This window comes from Micrasema longulum, unplaced genomic scaffold (assembly GCF_059751315.1).
Source record: "Micrasema longulum isolate JH-2025_06_02 unplaced genomic scaffold, ASM5975131v1 h1tg000699l, whole genome shotgun sequence".
Lineage (NCBI taxonomy): Eukaryota > Metazoa > Arthropoda > Insecta > Trichoptera > Brachycentridae > Micrasema > Micrasema longulum.
The window spans coordinates 46,301-67,066 of record NW_028277895.1 but is presented as its reverse complement, the minus strand read 5'-3'; the positions used below and the strand labels follow the sequence as shown (position 1 = coordinate 67,066).

Here is a 20,766-nt window from a genome sequence, read left to right as displayed (position 1 = left end):
CTTGGTCAAATATTTTTTTTTATGTTTATTTTATTCAATTTTAGTCAAGAAAGTAAAAAGTTCGATGTGTTTTTGATCGTGCAAATATTTTTTCATGTTATCGCAAATACGTTTTTTACTCATTCACGTATTTTGTTCATTTTTGTTAGCTCGTCGAGTACAAATAAATATAAAAAAATTATTGATTTAAAAAAATAAGATAAAGGATTTAAATATTTAAAAACAAAAAAGCAAATGCTTTTTATTGTTTGTTTCAAGATACAAACAAAATATGGAGTAAATAGTCCCAATAATATAAGAGTTACCGAATTAAAATTGATTCACAGGGAATTCGGATTTCACTCTTCGCACCGGGTAGGTTGAGAAAAGTTTAAGTAAAGTTATTTGGATGATTTTTTGCGATAAAAACAGAGAATGGAAAAAATGAGGACTAGTTTTATGCGAACATGAAGAAACACTTATTTTATTTGAATATAAAAGCTGAAAATATCTCCGACGAAAGCTCTTAAATTTCACTCTTGTTCGACAAGTGAAGAGAAAACTTTTATTATCTTACTCAAAAGGTTGAAGCAGTGTCCTTATTGTCGCTTGGTGACATATATCAGTAGGACTAAAGGGATCCAATGGACGGAGGCTTATTGGGCCTGGGACAATATCCTCACGCCTCTTGTCACTTCAAAGGGAATAAATGTTCCGAGAGATTTAGATTTCCAAAGGCGATTTGGGAGGCTCAAAAATAATTCTTCCCATCAAAATTTTCTTGCAGTCTACCCCGAATATGGTAAGCAACTTAAGTAAAAAATTCCATTTAAATTTTTCAATAAATATTGATATCTCAGTGTTCGGTGAGATGAAGAATTGAGTTTTGAGTGCAAAAAGGAACAAGAACCCTATAAGTAAAAGAAATATACGAGTAACACCAGTAAAAATACAAATTTTAGGAATTATCCGATACCCTCTTAAAATGTTATAAATTTATAAATGTTTAAATACGAGGTGTTCAAATAAAATGTATTTAATAACATTATTAATGTTCCTTCAAAAAGTTTGTAACGTTATTTTAAAGGGCGTAAAATTTCACAAAACAACTATAATTTGTGGCTATACGTTCCGTGAGAATTGTATTAAAAAGCGGTACGGAGTGATAACCATTAATCATCCTATTATCTGCATATTCACGAAAGTACAGTATTATGTTACGAAATATAAAAGCTTTCTTTTTATCCAAAAGAATTATTTTTGAGAGCCATATCTAGCACGGGATTCCGTTGAGATTAATTCTAACGTGACGTCTTGCCGAAAAGGTTTTTATAAAAAATCTTAATGCTAATGGATTATGATTGATATCAGTACAGTTGTGTTTTATTTTATAATATTTACTCAAATTTATTTTCAGATCAATTTATTTTATTTACTCTTATTTTATATTTTTATTTTATTTTATTTATTATTATCATTTTATTTTTTTATTTTGTTTTTTTATTTTTTAAAAAATTTTTTTTACTCCATTTTTAAAATTTTATTTTATTTTATCTTACTTTATTTTATTTTATTTTATTTTGTTTTATTTTATTTTATTTTATTTTATTTTATTTTATTTTATTTTATTTTATTTTATTTTATTTTATTTTATTTTATTTTATTTTATTTTATTTTATTTTATTTTATTTTATTTTATTTTATTTTATTTTATTTTATTTTATTTTATTTTATTTTATTTTATTAGTAAATTGTCTTTTTTGATTGGTTTACACAAAAAAATATATAGTGTACTGGAGATATTGCATTTTAAAATGCGACCTCATACTCCCGTTCTTATATATTTATATTACTGGAACTATAAATGCGCATCTTCACAAATACCGTAAGACTTCCCTTGATCCCTTTTTATCTTCTTTAGTCAATAATGTCCAAGGAATAAATTTAGAGTATCAAGAGTAACTATTAGATCCGGATAATACATCAATGATAATTATGTTTTAAAGTAAATGAGAACGATGTCTCTAAAATATGACAGTCGATAAAACTACACAAAAGTCGATAAAGGCCATATCTCGTGTTCTTAACTGTTAACCATAAGGCTAAATTCTTCAGTTTATTCTCTTAACACCAATATCCGTGCTTTATGGAAAATCCCTTTCCATTTCCTTCATATCTTCTACCGTATACTTAACGTTTTCTACTCTTTTATCCACTATATACTACGTGTCTAATAATTTTGCGAAGGAATACCCACATCCTGAATATTTTTTATGCGTTACTAAGAATTTTCTAACGCGAAGAAAATTTAAGAATTTATTCCTACCTCATATTTTATCTTCGTATCAGCTTTTTACTTAATCTCTTAGAAAGAGGATATTGAATTTGCTTTTTTGAATTGCTTTTTAAAATTCAGCCAAATTGAAAGCCACAAAATCAAAAAACGCAATTTTTAGTTAGTCATATCATTAAATATTAAAATTACCATACATATATTAGGATTGTGGAGCTCCTACCCTAGTTGAATATTGACATAAGACACGACATTTGAGGTTTAGTGCGAATTTATTGCATGTTGAATAAGATATAGCGATGAGGTGTTGAAGTGGCTGCACTTAAACTACATGCTGGAATTTTTTTTAGAGCGCCTCCCTATGACCCGGATCCTTTTTTTAAGGGCCTGTAAGAATATTGTGGCTTCTTTTCAGTTTACATTACAAAAACATTTTTTTAGCTGTAATGAACGGAAAACTATGTTTTCAAAAGATTCACGTTTTTAAAAAAAATATATTTACATTTAATACCTACTTTCAATGCCCCTATCGCCGCCAGAGCAACCTTAATACATGAGTCAATCTGTCTGTCCCCTTAATCTAATTTTTCCGATTCTGAAGACGATTGGTTATGTTAGTTCATCAGCTTGTTGGTAAACCGGAAGAAACAAGTCCAATTGGGAAAACCAGAACCATTACCACCTCTCCACCGGCCAAATAATTAAAACCCTATTAACCCGAAAGAAAATCGCTTTAATCTCGCTCTATTTCTAGTACCATCCTAGTCGAGACGAAAACATAGCATCAACTTATTTAAAACTTGACATCACCTGCCAAACAAACAATCAACCAACCTTATTTACCCCTCGCAATATGAACACCTAATCTAACATATAAGGACAGCATCTTCAATAACACAACACGGCGGCGAAGGAACAGCCCAGCCCGACCCCCTACCGATACACACCTTCTAGCCCTACTCATTAGTGTATTAGTAGAAAAACCCTCTTCCTTTTAAATGTTCAATATATGACTTAATAGACAACATATATATATATATATTTATTTTTACAATATACATAAAAGGTAAAACAGAGTACTAAAAAAAGGATACAAGAATATAGTAATGAAATACATATAAATAGTAAAAATACATATAAACAGTAAAAAACAAAAAATCCCACAAAGGCATGGCCTGTTCGTTGGTATACAAGAAATGTTTATGAATTTTATGCTTCTGTAATAAATAGGCAGGTATAATATTTTTAAGTTATATAAGAAAGAAAAAATAAAATATTCTGTAAAAGATTAGATTATTATTATTTATTTATAGTAATGGACTTGCTTGAGCTCATTTGTTGGGTTGACTGGGCATTACCACGCCCTATGGTCTCTTTATAGGCCACAATTTTTTGTTTTACATGTCGGGAACGAAGACAAAGAAAGACATTGTTCTTATGTAAATGGATGTTTTATGTACCATACTGTTAGTCTTGCAGAATATAATGTACCATACTAAAGATAAAATGCTGACTGGCTTTATCGCTCGTTGCTCTATTTCAGGTGAAATGGTTGCACGTCTGTGTGTCATTGATAAATAAACTATGACACCCATTTACTTTCTGCTGTCAAAACGGATATTTAAAAGAATAACTTCCAACTTATGAAGTTTATATATGTTAACATTTGTCGACATCTAGATGTTGCGTCGCGTCTGCAAAAAAGACTAACAAAACATGGCTTAATAACACAGAAAATTAATACCAGTTTCAAAATATTGAAAAAAATCTAACAACTGTGTATCTAGTACTATGTTTAAATTTATTTGTTTTGTGAGTGTTTTTTTTGTTGTTTCGTATTTTTATCGTTGGTTGGATATTGTATTTACATATCATATTCGAGATATGATCCTAAAAAAACATGCGTATTGAAAGAAGTGACTCATACGTGACTTAGCTTACTTGTACATTTTGGTATTTTTTCACAAAAAATGTTAAAAAAAATCATCAACATCAAACCCTTTTCCGCACACGATAGTGTATAGGGTACTGCATTGTAAAATAAAATGGAGCATATTTTGATGAACGCTTCAGAGACAATGAAATAATTCAGCAACATTAAAACACATGTCTCATGTCGACCTTCTCAGGAATCGAACCGAGAACTTTTGGCCTGGTAGGCGAAAACGCCAGCCACTACAACACGAGGCGTACTACTTTTCACTTAATTTCTTTTTTCAGGATTTTCACTCGACAATAGCCATCGAGTCGAAAACACTTTTTTTAAAACTGTCCTTAATTTGATGGTGAGATAGCGTTTTCTTATTTTGGATAAATATTTAAGATAGTTATAATAATAAAAATACTTAAAAGTTTTATTCCACTTTTATTTATAATTATTTTATATTTTTTACCAGTGACCGGGTTTCGTCGTGACCGACATCGTCAGACTGGTGGGAAACTAAACAAATTTCTATGTTATATACAAGTGCAAGCAGGGGTTAAATAAAAAATAAAATAATTATAAATAAAAGTGGAATAAAACTATAAAGTATTTTTATTATTAAAATTAAAATGCAGTTCCACCAAGAAATGTCAGTAGAAAATCTCAATATTTAAGATAGCTTATAAAACTTCATTGTTTACAAAAATGCTTCTTTAAAATACATTTAATTTACCAGTACCTAGGACTAACTCAAGGAAAAACGACTAATCAATATCTTACACCACTGTGAAAATTTTTTTTTCACTGTTTTCACAATTTTCGTTCATATGTATTCTTATTTTCTGTATATAATTTCTGTAAAAATCGTTGTTTATTTTCCCAAATAAAAATTAAAAAAATAAAATTAAAAAACTTTTTGGGATTCAAAATGTATTGAACCATGAATGAGCACACTTTTATTTTTCCTCATAACTTCGCCCTAATATGCGACTTAAGGTTTTTGAATGTAATCACCAAAAGAACTGTTGTTTTTTTTCCCAAATAAAAATAAATAAATAAAAAAACTTTTTGGGATTGAAAATGTATTGAACCATGAATTAGCATACTTTTATTTTTTCTCAGAACTTCGCCCTAATGTGCGACTTTAGGTTTCTGAATGTAATCACCAAAATACGTTTCTGAAACCTTTATTAGCGCCAGGACAATTCGGTTGATTCTCGTTTACTTTTTCCATTCTTATCTCTAACGCAATCCATTTCTTCCCGAGTCTCCACAATTTTACGTGGTTCTGTGGCAAACTATTAAGCCAATTAGTTTGGAATCCGGGAAAGCTTCCAGAAAGATCTTATTGCAAAAATATTCTCGTCTTGATTAAAATATATATTAACAGAGATGAAAAACCTCGTCGACCAGAGAATATGAAACTAATGGTTTTCTCTAACTTGGCATCACTAAGTTTTCAAAAACTGTCTAACATTTGGAATTTCGCTTATATTCAAACGAACATACGTTTTCAAGTATTTAATCCATTGATCTTTTTTTATGGAAAAGATTTGAAATCTCAATAAATGTGAGATATTTCCCTTACTTGTGAAATCTTTTTTAAAAAAATGTTTTTTTGTCATGTTTCTCTGATAAAGATGGGAAATGTACCACGGGATGGATACAATCTTTAGAATTAGATACAAGGTAAGTAAAGAAATAATATTTATTTGGTTGTTTGGTTTTTCTCGTTATAAATTATTTTTTTAATTTCATGATTTTCAAGACTGAATTAAATATTTTATTTCATCATGGAGAAATTTTAATCCAGTCTCTTCATTAAAACGATGATTATTTGCCATCAGATGGTATGCAAATCCAGATAAAATATTATTATTTAGGCCCCTTAAGTGTTCTATTGCTCTAATATTTTAGTTTATTTTAGTTTTTCCAATATAGATTGAATCTCAATCATTACAATTTAATTAGTATATGCAAGATTTATAATATCAAGAGACTTAATATTAGTGATTTTCAACATCAAAATTATTAATTGTTTAGAATGCAGGTTTGATGTTTTATAACATACTGCATCAAGTTATTTTCAAAAATAAGTATCAGCTAGCGAAACATTAATTAACATATAATGTATCGTTTGATAGATTCCGGAATGTTTATGGGCAATAGAATGATTTGAAAGGACCTTTAAATTAATAGTCTAAAAAGATTGATTGTGTCTGTCATGTACGGGCCCGTTTTACACGTATCACGACAATCCACTCCATTCGGTAAAATTACGGCGGGTGGATAATATTTTTTTTTTTTTTTTTTTGTTTTATTTATTTAGTTTCTATTTGCGGGGGAATTTTCGCTAAAAGAAATCGATCGGAGATTAGTCGGCCTCAAAATGTAATGATTCGTGTGTTTACCTGTCGATTGATAAATTAAATAATGGAAAAAATAGTTATTTATAAATCCACCCTATGTTATCGGATGGTGCCGTACTATGTTGAATGATTGACTAAATAAGCGGATAAGAATTTTAGCTATATTATTTAAGTAAGTCAGTGAGTGAGTCATTTTCGTCTGAAATTTGTCATTTGAAGAACACTTGGTATAACACTGTCTGAACGCCGTGTATGAGGGAGAAAAGAGTTTAAATTTCTGGCATATAACTTGAATCAAATTCATTTTATTGTAAAAAAAGTGTTGAAAATGTCACAAAATTTTGGTATTTTATATTATCACTTAGGAAAGTTTCAAAATCTTATTTTAACGTAATATACAAAACGTAATGTGTCACACATCTATACGGATATCAAATCTGCGCTCACGAAAGTGTAGCCATATAAATATTTTATAGGGTGAGTAGGCCCTTTTTTAAATATCCATATTTTTTGTTCATGTTTTCTCTTAAATGAAATTTTTACATTTCCATTCGGTTATTATTTTTTAAAATTTACACAACATTTAAATTTTGGGGGCCATTTTTAACGGGTTGTAAATAACTCATTATTTGGAAATGGGAATCAGGTTGCGGTAGAGCTTGGTGCGAACCTCGGACCTCTGCTCTGTGAGTCCACGACAGTAGCCACGGGGCCACAACTTGATTTCATTTTAAGTACCTACCTATTAACATTGACATATTTTTGAATTATACTCCAAAAAAACAAATATCCTCCAAAATGTACAAAATTCAATTTGCGAAGAAAAAAAAATATCCTAAATAATTTTATTGACGTTACTTATTAGATTCTCTTTTTCGGAGTTTACATTAAGGAATAACTATACCCGATATAACCATTTATATTTGGTATAAAAAAAGGTTACGCTTCAAAATATTTACTATTTAGAAAAACTATAACTACTTAGCTTATTTACTATTTAGAAAAACTATAACTACTTAGCTTATTCCATCATTTATTTTTTAACCATGCATTTTTTTTGCGCACACCCATGAACAAGCTGCGTGCATTTTCAAATTCTAACATGTAATTCGTATTAGTAACAAAACCAAACAAACTAAAGAAACGTCAAGCGTCTAACAAAATTTAAGTCTATCAAAATCGATGATGGTATTTATTAATTGACGTATTATTTAATTTGTGTTGTGTTGTATACTCGGAATTCGTTATAAAAAACAAGCTGAAAATAAAAAATATTCTTTTGGCGTCATCAGACTTTTAAAAGATAATATCAAATGTAAATAAATAATGTCAATTGTTAGATATTACAGCACTCACAAATTACTGACATAAGCATCGACATTGGTCATAAAAACAATAAATTGTTGTTTAATGTTAAGACGATTAAATGAATGTAAATTTAAATATGTAAAAATCTTAAATAAATAAGGCAAATAAAAAAAAAATCATTGTTAAAATATCTGCCAAATCAAATTTATTAGAATAAAATCAAGATGATGATTACTTTTACACTCATAAATTATATTTTACTTTAAAACTTCTGAAAAAAGGGCATGTTTTATAATTTTTTTAAATTTTAGATAAATACGATCCATTTAACAAAAACAAAAATTGGCATATGATGGTTCGCGGGTTTTTTCCAGCGCTTTACCACGTTGGACCCAGGTATAAGCGTGGAATAAGTAACTACGGTCGCTATCACAGCTTTATACCAAGTACAACTTTATGCGAGGCTTAAGAATTTTTAATATACTATTCTTGTTCCACCACTATGCCGAGGCATAATTTTATACTTACTTTATAAGTAAGGCCCTTCATGTATTTTATCAATATAATTATTATGGAAAACGTATAAAGTGCCATTTTCGTAATGTGCTCAAGGGCGCGTTACAAAGCCATTCATAAAAATGTATTTTTTTGGATAACGGATAACTTGTACAGCGCATCCGAGATCATAATTAGCCAAGACCTTTGGAACAGATTCACTAAGGCCCACAGGGCTAATTATATGAGGCTCAATGGGCCAAATGAACTAGCATGTTGGTTTTATGTTGATAGCTGACTGTTATTATTTTACATCACAGATTCTCCGCTATTCCATGTTAATTGCTAAGTAACCGAACCTTATGTGTAGAAATCTAATATATTTTATCTGAGAATTTTGTGTCGTTTTAGTAGCTTCATACTGAGTCACGATTTTTTCTTTATCACATTTAGAATGCTCCGAACAAAAAACAAATATGAAGCCCAAATGGGCGAAATTTTAAGGTGCTCAAGATCCTAACTAACCGAGGCCAGAGGCCGATCAAGTAAGGCCCGCAGGGCCGTAAAACGAGACCCGAATGGCCAATTACACGAGGCTCAAAGAGCCGAATTCCTTAGCATGGAACAGTCCGCGATAGCGGACTGTCGCCTGCTAGTTATGAATAATTGTATTTGATTATGTTTGTAAACGGTAGATATTGAAATAATTTTTAAAATTTTTTATTCTAAAAGACAAGTCAAGAAAGTTTTATTTTTTAATTTTTCCGATTTCTTAAGTAAATTTCAATATTTTATGTATTGAATTTAGGAAAATAAGGAATGTCTAAAGTTTTAGATTTGTACGTGAAAGCTTGTGTAGTTTTGAAACCAGTCGGTTGAAAAGGTAAAACTTTGTGGTTGAAAACAGAGTTGTTTTATATTTACTTTATTAAAAATATACCTTTTTTAGTAACAAACAAAAAATTTTCAACATTTTATAAACACACAGAACAAATACAGAAAAACGTAAAAAAATAATTTACAAAACATGATTTTACATAGGTAGGATTAAAAATAACATTTTAAACGTTAAGCTTTGTATATGAGATAGTCTTTTTACACAGCCAAAAATTATATTTAACATAATACGGTTATATTTCGCCATAAAACGAATAGCTCGTATCTAATTTGAATAAAATCTCCCTAAAAATACAAACGTGAAATAACTTCATTGTTCCGGAAACCATTTTTTTCATCACAAAATAAAATAAAACCACGAAAAGCCCTTTTCCCTAAAATACAAAGAAAATGGTGTTAATAAAACTGCTCCTGCAAAATGACTTAACCCTTTGAAATTTTTCGTAATTTTAGGAAAAATTGAAATTGTAAATAAGTATTGAGTTACCCTTAATCATTTTTTTAGGCGCAAATACGAGTAAAACGTTTGTAAGTATTTCGGTAGAGAATTAAAAAAAAAAAAAAAGATTTTGGCATAAAATATCAGTCAAACCTTTGTTTGAGTTTAACTTATATATTTTTTGACCATCGAGCACTTTTGTCAGGGCTGGCACTATAAAACAATATACAAATAATGTCAACAACCGATGTTATCTCGTTTGCAACTCAAGAAGTAGATGAATTTAAGAAAGGAATGATGTATTAAAAATAAATACATGCAATTGAATCTTGAACCTGTGAAAAAAACAGAAAAAGGGATAATGGATCATAAAGAACATTCTTAAAAAAACCTTTGAGGTATTCAACATAAGGTCTATTCGAGTTGAGGATATTGTAAGTAAGACGAGGTATAAATTAAGTGAGGTCAAAAGAATTCAACAAAATATAAACAATCGCCCACGAACACAATTGAACTGTATTGTCCCACTTGTATAAACCACTTTCGTAAAAAAACAATATAGTGTATCAAAAAAATATAAAATGATTTAATTCCAAATATGAAAGACTCAAAATGTAAAACAAATTTTGAAATAAAAATACGTGCACATACAAAAATCGCATAGCGTAGCAAAAGATTTTATAAAAAAATATGGAGACTAATAAACGCATTACTTTACACATTTTATTCATATTCTTATGTATTAGATTACTTTTTTTTATGTTTTACTACATTATTTATGTTTAAGTAACATTATACATATTATATACTTTATATTTATGAAAAAATGATAATTAAATTTTTATATTTAATTTGTTATACATTTTCAATAAGAAAAAAAAGTTTTTTTTGTTATTATTATATACGTATAGAACTACTTATACTTTAAAAGATAAAAAAATATCCATCCTAGAACAGGATAAGCCATGTTAGATGGAAACTATCCTAACCGGAGGACGCTCCGTATTTATTTTCTAATTCACTAGTTTTATATAGATTCCCTGGTTTTAAATATATTATGTACATTTTGCAATAAATTAATAAAACAGTGATAAATTTATAAAAATATTATAAATAAATTTATGGTTTTCATTAAATTTTTAATCTCGCAACTCGGTGTATCATGTTAAATATAAGCTTTCTGTATAAAATTGTTAATAATATAATTTATAATCCACAAAACACTGTCGGAACCATTTTGTATCAAGTCCCAGTCTGTAGAACTCATTCTGTAATTTTTGAAATTCTACGCCCTCAGTCCAATTCAATCCAACGAAAAACAGCGCACTTTAAAGAATATCTCAGTCTAGTGAATAATTTATTAAAAATATAAATCTTTGTGGAAACAGAGTGAGAGAAAAGGAGAAGGGGGATTTCGAAATTTGTTTCCAAATAGTTTTCTTCCTTTCATATATATATTTTGTATAATTACTTATTTAACTTTATTACATAATAAATGACTAAAATTGTAAATTGATGTTGACCATCCGGTTTATAGTAAGGAATCTGAAATTTATAAAAAGAGAATTGAATCAGAGAAAAGAATAATAGATTTTTTAAAGTGAAAAGTTACAAAAATATTGTTTTGAAATGAATTCTAATTGCGAAGAACTGGAAGTATCATTGTATAAATATAAACCACGTTTGCTGATGCTAAGTGATGACTTAATAAATAAAAACAAATGAAGTAATGTTTTCGGGATGCATGACTGTCAGATGTGATTTGTTAAGTCGGCATACAGGAGGCGTAATGATCGTCATCCGAAGTAAAATTTCTTTCAAGATAATTTCAAATGAGGTTTTGCTAGAAACAAATCTTACGATGCTCGTTACAAAAGTTAACAAAGCATTTATAACATGAACATTTGTAGTGCTATGTCATTTTCCAAATCATGACCTTAATTTTTGATTGGATTTCTTCGGAGATTGATGTCAAAAAACTTATTTGCACGAAAGAAAAAATAACTATGCATCATCAAAAAGAAAATAAGAATTATGAAAGATCTATAAACAAGGTTAATAATAGAAAATATCGATTTGTGATGAAAGTAAATGACAATTTTATGCCTACTTAAAAAATACATTTAAGAAAACTAACAAATAATGGTATACAACAACCCTTGCGTCAAATTCAGAAACAGAGAGATGACGCATACAAAGTTGCTCAAAAAATTCAATAAAATTAAGAATGGAAAATACAAAAAAAAATAAGGAGACGTAATGCGTCTGAATTTAATAACTTTTAATTGGAGGACGAGATGCAGGACTTTGCTGCAAACCAATCCCCAAGCTTGAGACTGCAAATAAGAATATAGTCACTGAAATTATTTTCGTACATATTGATTGTAGTGTGAGTTATAACTAGTTTTGAAAGTTTTTTGTTTAAAACTATCCAAAAAAATACATTACAACTAACTTTCGAGTGGCTATGATGTCACACTAGTCTTTATACGATATGCGATACGAGACTTGATATATCTCTACTTTAAAAAAAAAATATGAAGTTGTATTTTTTGTATTCTTCAAATAAACATTTTCACACCGGATTTGGAAAGTAAAATTTGTACAAAAATGGATGAAGAGTAGGTCTCATGAAGTTAGAACTCACAATAAAGAATACATAGACGCTGTTTTGTGGCCGGTGTTTGAGTGAAATATAAGATAATACGCTGTAAGATAATCGGCGTAATTTTTATTTTAAATTTATTTTGCTACATCAGGCTAAATTATTTATTAATTTTTATACAATACAAGTTGAACCGCGCAATGCTTTGCTATTGCAAGATTTGAGTAGATACTTGTTTGCGTATATTAAATGAACACAATCCAACGTTTGATATCAATTAGTGTATTTAGTTGAAATTAGATAATTACAAACACATTATTATTTTTGTGATTCGAATTACATAAATTGGGAGGATATGCGGTGAGAACAAAAGTTTGGCCTGTTCTAGCAAAATACATTTTAAATCCTAAACATGCAAGTCATTTAACTAGCGTGCACTCCTGTTCACTGCCAATAACCGATTGATAGAATGAATGAGAAAAACACAAACGGCTGATGTTTTCCTTGTACTACTTGTAACAATGCAGACTGAAATTACTGTAATTTAATAAATTTATAATGGTTTGATATTTTCAGCGATCGGGTTTGGGGAGGGAAAGGCGGGCGGCCCCCGTGGGGTAGGGGCGCACCCCCTGTCCGAGCCCCCAAGGGCTCCAGTCCCCGTGGCCAGCATGGGGCGACATGTGGTGCTGACGCTGGTCTTCAGTGTCCTCACCGTCACTGGTAAGAGCTAACTAAAAAATGAAAGAAGTCATGTTTATCAAGTAATTATTTTTGTATGTTTCGAGGGTTGAGCAACAAAATGCACTTGTATCAAGAAAATAAGACACAAAAGAAAACGCTAAATTAAACAGTGAGCATAATTAAATAGCAAGTGGGAGCATATTGCAGCAAAAAATGAGTCATAATTTATTTTTAAATAAATTAAGGGGTATGATAAATATATCAATAGATGAAAAAATAGCATTATAGTTTGAGCAAAAATAATAGAAAAAAGAGTGTTGTGCATAGTTAGTGCTACAGACTAGCAAATATAATAAATACATATTTCTTGTCACGTGAAAGAGGACATTAAGATTTATTTTGGAGAGTAGGTTAAAAGAGTATACTTTATCTTTTAATATATTTTATAAAATAGCATAATTCCGATTTTTGAGTTTGTCCAAACGTTCGTAGACAAAAGACTGGATTACACGCTCTCGGGAGTCATGCATACTAGTATGTGAAATAATTCAGTCAGATAAATCTCTTCACAACAATAAAGGTTTCATCTCTTTAATTTCACTGAAATCAACAAATGGAAGAATTGAAGAAATACGGATGTTCAAACATAGGCAAAATGGTAAATGTTACACGTTGAATGGATTTTTACCTGAGAGTAGCCATCAACAACGACCGTTCAGGATTCTGGTTCTTTCACATATTGATCATTCACCTGAATATTCAATATGTGTAATAAATAAACTGAAATATTTTTAAGACTTATCGAAGAATTACATTTTATTATAATTATAAAATATTTTTAGCGAAAACTGTTTTTTTATTATTCCGTTCACGCACCTAATGTTTGATATAAAACTTTATTGCTGCACTAACCGCAGTGTATCTTGATCATTTTTGCCACATAAATGGATCGGGTTGTGGTCTCGTGGCAAGTGTCTCGAATTTATGGCTCAAAGGTTCGTGGCTCGAATCCCACTCTACTCCAACTCGATTTCCATTTTCCAATAGCTAGTTACTTATAACTCGTTGAAAATGAAATATTCCGGTAAATCATAAGAACGCAAATATTTCTTTTTATTTAAAAAAAAAAAGTCAGTCTTGGGTTTTAGGCGCCAGTCTATTAATCATAAAATATTGCTGGGAAAAAAGACCGCTTATTAAAAATAAATAACGTACGTCATTAAAAAATCCCATTCAAAACGGTTATTTACTTCTCGTAGATTCGTTGGTAAATTATAAGAAAGAAATTATTTTATGTAAAATAAAAATATAATAGTCATAATATTATATTGTTTTTATTGTTGAAATGTGTAAGTTCAAAGATTGATTCAACTTTATTATCTGAAAAATCATGTAGATTTCATATTCATGCTAAAATACTGAAAAACAAACGATTCAAAAGCTATTTACAACAAATTTGATTGAGAAATTTCAGCCCTCTAATTTTGAGGTTTCACCGCTTTTATATTTAAAAGGGTGTTGAAATTTCAGCCGAATTCGGAAAGTCCTAATGTGTGACAAGAGACTTGTTAACTCGGAGTAGGTCACCAGTCACTAGAACACAGCCTTGTTCCACGTGACAGGGGTTCTCCATATAGACTGAAGCCGTTTTGAGGGGTCGGGTGGCTCTATAAAGTAGGGGTGGCATATCGATATCCCTTACGGCGAATTTCACGGTTTGTTTTGATGACTATGCCTAATTGAAAATTCCCAGAGTCGTTTTGACGTTAGACCCAACCTAATTGGCGATAAATTTAAAAGAGATACCCATTACTTTTAGCTTCTGAATTGGTGGCATGAATAATCGATTGAAAATAATACTGTTGAATGAATTCCGATGATAATTGAGAAACTAAAAGTACCGAAGTTAATTTTTTTTCTTTGAACAAAGTAAATTTTTTATTATTTGCTTTGGCTTCACCTTGATCTTGAATTAAGTCTATGTGCGCAATAAATATAACTTTACCCTTGTCAATAATAAACGTAAACGAACCCAACTGAGCACCAGCTTTTGGATTTGTTTTGTAAATAAATCGCAATTTCTCGTAAAAAATAGTATTTTGATGTTTAATGCGGTTCTTCTTAAAAACCTTATTTATAATCTTCAGAACAAAATTGACAAACTGCGAAAAAACTCCCCTGGTCTAATTCTTAATATTAACAAAAAATACCCATATTACTCGTATGTGCAACAAATCTTCTTCTGACCCTAATCAGTATCTCTATAGTAATGGACAGAGGATCGAGAAAGTTGACAGCTTTAAATACTTAGGAGTTCACATAACTGAGACTAGTAGCATGCTCAAAAAGCTCGCAACGCGCTTTGGTATTGCTTGAGCAACTTTTAAGAAGATGCGTGTTATAAGTCAATACCCGGTCGAAACTAAAAATTGATAAATCAACTCTTGTATAAATACTCTTTTATGGATACGAATCTTGATACTTTACCAAAACTCGAAACTCCAAACTTCTGCGTTTTGAGAATAAGTGTGTATGTATGAGGTGGTATGATTCTATAACTAAGATTCAAGTCTGAGAACGGATGCAGCAGCCTTCTAAAATGAGCATTCTAAGTGTGCGGTAGTGGACCTGGCTCGGACACGTGCTTTGCATGCCTAAGTATAACCTAAACTCAAGTTGCTATATTTGGAAGGCCGTCGATGACGATCATTTTACTGACGAAATTAAGGGACGCGGAATTGAAATGAAAGGAAGGGATTGCCATAATTAACAATTTATATTTATTTAAACCCAGGTTATCTGAATTTAATTGAAATATTTATATTTTTACTGAACCCATTAATGTCCAAATTAAAACTAGCTGATATTTTGATACTTTTTGACATAGCGTAATTGGGATGACATTTTCTTGGGAAAATGTCCAAGCCCGTCTAGAGCTGAGCTAGGTAGCATTGACGCTGATGACCTTCCTGTTGAGACCAAACTTCATTCACGCATGTAATGATAAGCAATGCTTCTTCAAAAATAGAATTGGTCCATATTTTCTTTTTCTCCATTGGCTAAATGATATAAACGCCATGCATTTGCTACTGCCATGTCTACTCCCCAGTGAACAATTTTTTAGACAACATTTTGGCAAGCGGTTTGAGCTTGAACATATTGTGATTCGTGATGCAGCGAGATCATTATTAGCTAGATGCAAATTTCTTTTATTTTCTGTAAATTTATTTCTAGACATTGTTTTCGCAAAAATGTGTAGACCTAAATCTTCGTCATACGACCAATAAAGCCTCTCTTGGTAGTTTATAATATCCTGTTAGTAACAGAATTCCCAAATAACCTCCCGAATTCCCTTTTAACTCAGTTCAAGTCAGATCAAAAGTTTGTCGGTTATTTTGTTTACCGTAGAGCCTCGAAGCCTTAATTATTAGGTCCACTACTTCAGTATCGAAAATCATTTAAAAAATGTCGACTGGCTTTAGTCCTTTTAGTGCGGCGATAGCGTTTCTTTTTTTAATTACGTATACATCTTTTGTAAAGTTAGGTGCTTCCAAATACTGTGGATTGTATTTTCTCCAACGTGGATGTTCCAAATCTGTCAATCGGGGTCTCTTTTTTGACAGCATTTCCTCGTCACTGCTATTCCAATCACTTTCATCTTCATCTGGCAATTGTATTAATACCTTGACGCCTTTAGGTATATTATTCGACATATTATCTCTATTGCGATCATCATCAGACCCTTTTTCATTATCTCTTAATGCGCTTGGTTCTGAAGGTATTACAACTAAATCATTTTCAGTCTGTTCATTTACCTCAAAGAAAATCGAAGTTAAGGCTTCTTCTAATCCTCAATAGTTGTTAAATGACCTGAACATTCTCTTACTCATTATTGTGTTGCTCGGAACTGTAAAAAAAGTGCAATGAATATCAAATAATTTAACAACAAATAAGCGTATGTATTATTTACTAACTACATAAACAGAATATTATAATACAGGGGGAACGAAAAATTGTAAATGATCTAATTTAAAAATAAATTACAACGTATGTCGAGCTATTAATGTCACAAACTTACGACACTTAAGAGTAAAAATGTAGCACTAATAAGCTCACTGTCCCCAAACAAGGACGGCAATATAAAACTTGACGTAGACATCGATAAAGATTATTGATAGATGTTTTATATGTAAGACAAAGTTTGTACATAAGTTTCGTATATGTTTTTAGTAAAATTTCAAAAAAATAAATAGAAAATGTGAAAAAACAATACAATTAATAACTCACCGATAAACGCTGTAAACGCAATGAAGTTATGCGTAGATAAATATCAAATTTAAACAATTAACTGTCATTATCGGCACAATGTAATATCCATTGACATCTATGCTAATGGGATAATAACAATTTTTCAAAATAAAAAGTAAAAAAAAACAAATTTTAAGATTAGTAAGTAGTGTCCTCAAATGGGGACAGACGAGGTAAATGGGTTAAACGTGCTCCTCAAAATGCTGCATTGTTTCTGTTTAGCATTTTAAAAATGAAATAACCCAAGTATTCTGAATGTTTTTCAATATTTGTAAAAAAACAATGACCAACTTTGTTCTACCAGTTTCTACCTTTCTCTACCAGTTTCAAGATGTACCAGTCTCTTCGTCAGGACACCAATTAAATCAACATGCATAACCCACCATACACTTTCAACATATTGTTGCACAAAAATATAAAACAAACATGCCATGCATTTTAATAAGTAACTCTCACATGCACTGATTAGGTTATGGAAGTAATTTATGTTATGGGAAAAATAATTGAAAAAAGAGATGGAGGTGATAAAGAGAGGGGCGTGAGTTTAATAGGTATAGAGTGACCATTACAATGGAACATCGTATAATGAACTATATAAAATGGTTGTTTGATTATTGATCAAAAGAACGTAAAAAGAAAAATAAATTCAATGTTAATAATATTATTTAAGTATGTATGTTTGTCAAAAAAATATGCAGTTGTTTAAAATGTATTATTTTTAATTGCGTTAAATACATCACAATTTTTTTTTAACAAAAGCATTTTTTTAAACATTTATATCTTCATCGATCTAACTAAACCTACAGAAATGGAATATACGAGAAGAATATGGTCCGCATTTCCTAGGCTACTTAAATTATTTGAAAAATCTGCATTCAGCTCACAATTTTTCAAAAGCGATCTGTGTAAACATCGTATCTAACCGAAACCCCTAAAATGCCTCAAAATCTAAAAAAGGTTTTTGCCTGACCCTTTCCAGCGAGATATCTTTTTAGGAGGCACCTTTGACACGGGCCTCGGGGCATCAAATTCGGATCTTTTAGGGACCCTGGTCTCACAAAAAGTCGGCACTTTTCCCCTCTTAACCCCAAGATTATCGTACATAAAGTAGGTACCTATTTGATATTTGGAGCGTATTTTACAAATTACGGAATTTGAGAGAAAACTTTTCTTCGGTAAAGTTTAACATCTGACCGATTTAAAGTTTTATAAATCTCACCACTTTTACTAATATAGTGAAATGTTTTGATTGCGACATACATATTATATCATGTATCTTTTATGCATCAGATTTTATAAGCTCATTACAACGGAGATGGAGAATAATTCAGAGAAGGTAATGTGGAAGTCAAGGCATTTACTGGGCTAATGGCTGGTTTTGGTGGATATTTACACACCGAGACATATTCACCATTCTACCCATATTTAAGCATCAAAAAGCTGAAACCTTAAGATTGAGATGGAAAGCAGGCAAAATGGTAAATGTTACATTCTGTGTAAAGCGGCCCCTTAAACCAGCTAATCACAGGCTATTAGCCCTGTTAATGCTTAGACTTTCATATTCCACTCTCCAAAATGTACCCCATCTCTATTGAAGTATTTAAATCCTGTTCTAGTCTACAACAGTTTGGAAAAACTTTGTTGAGAAGGGACTATGGAAGTCTAGGCATTTACAGGGCTTACGACCTGTCATTGGCTGGTTATTATGTGGGGGATATTCATCCGGCTGAACCAAATCACTTACAAGGCAAAATGTTTCAGCTCCTTTACTTCACAAAACTCAACAGATGGAAGAGTTTAGGAAATGTGGATGTTTAAACATAGGCAGAATGGTGAATGTTACACAGTGTGTGTAAAGTGGCCTTTTAAACCAGCCAACGACAGGTCATAAGCCCTAGACTTACATATTCCTTTCTCAACAATGTTTTCACTCTCTGTTAAATTAAATTTAAATATAAATCACTCCCTAGGGAGAAAATCCAGCCAGTCTGCAAGCATTTGGACATACTCAAACATTGTTGTAATATTTTTCCCAGAAAATCACTGGAACTTGGGTTAGTAGGTAGTTAGGAATGGGTTAGTAACAAGCTCAATAAATTATTTTTAAATTTAATCATTTTTATCCATCTGCACCCGAATAAAGTAAAATGTGTTTTTTTTTTGCAATAGCCAAAAACATATTTTTAATCCGTTCATTAAACTTAAAATGTCTTGAACCCTAGATCTCTATTTGTATAATAGCCACCCCACGCCACCCCACGCCACCCCACGCCACCCCACGCCACCCCACGCCACTCCACGCCACCCCGCGCTTTTGGTGTTTCGGTAAGTTCTCCGCATAGATCTTTCCGCATAGACGTCAGGAGCTTGCATAGCACTGACTTCCACATCTAAGAATAGTTGCTCCCCTCGTCGATTCGTCCACTTCTATGTAGTACCTTCCTAAATATTGAAATCAGTCATCCGCACGCATTGATTGCGGATGCGTGCTAATTGGATTGGGATAATATATCGCGTAATCGTCATTTTTTATACAAGTCATGCCGATCTTTATTGCGCTTTGTTGTTGTTATTTACTTTATCAAACGTATTTATTTTTGTTATAATTATTGTAAATGTTTCTTTGTAAAATTAACAGCTATTGCCTAGCCAAAAAACTGCGCACGCGGAAATACTTCTACAAAAGAGTCGTTTGTGGCAAACTGTTTGTAATGTTTGAGTATGTCCAAATGCTTGCAGACTGGCTGGATTTCCTCCCTAGGGAGTCATTCACATTAAAATTTATTTCAACAGAGAGGGAAAACATTTTTGAGAAGGGAATACTGACAATGACAGGTCATAAGCCCTGTAAATGCCTAGACTTCCATATTCCCTTCTCAAAAATGTTTTCCCTCTCTGTTGAAATAAATTTACACTGTTCGTTTATGCTGTGGCTGTTCCATAAAGGTTAATTTAAAATATAATAAAACTATTTAGTATCCTGAAAATGAATATTGGTATGTTAAGTGATTTGTTGTAGAAATAAAACTGTTTAAATAAATATTGATGTTTTGTTTCGTAGTCTGACAGTCGAAAGGTAAGTTACAGCGTTACTTGAAAAAAAGGTTTGTGAACTTGGGTTAACAAGTGTAACATCAAAAACTTACGAACTTGAGACGACAAACTTCAAAGTAAAGAGAGTCTAAAATCGGTTCATGAGACGGCAGATGCTTGGTGGACGTCTCCGAGACAGGATAAGAATCGAAGAGATTCGACGGAAAAGTAAAATTGCCGATGTCATTAACCGTGTGGTAAAACTAAAATGGCAATAGGCAGGACGTATGGTTAGACAGGGCGACACTAGGTGAGGACTACAAATATTGAAGTGGAGGCCATGGGCAGATAAAACGATTGTCGGAAGGACATCAAAGAGATAGACCGACGACGTTGCCCCGACGCTGGTGGTGCCCGGATGAGTAGTTAAGA

At 31.2% G+C, this 20,766-nt stretch overlaps 1 protein-coding gene across 1 annotated transcript in view; it reads left to right on the top strand.

Moving 5' to 3' along the window:
* LOC148279578 (uncharacterized) overlaps positions 1 to 20,766 on the top strand; it is a gene marked incomplete at its 3' end in the record, with an annotated part of 105,271 nt that overhangs the window by 45,765 nt on the left and 38,740 nt on the right. Inside the window, exon 2 of the mRNA XM_088229713.1 lies at positions 12,886 to 13,032. Within this exon, the coding sequence (XP_088085839.1) occupies positions 12,981 to 13,032 (52 nt within the window). The remainder of the gene's footprint in view (positions 1 to 12,885; positions 13,033 to 20,766) is intronic.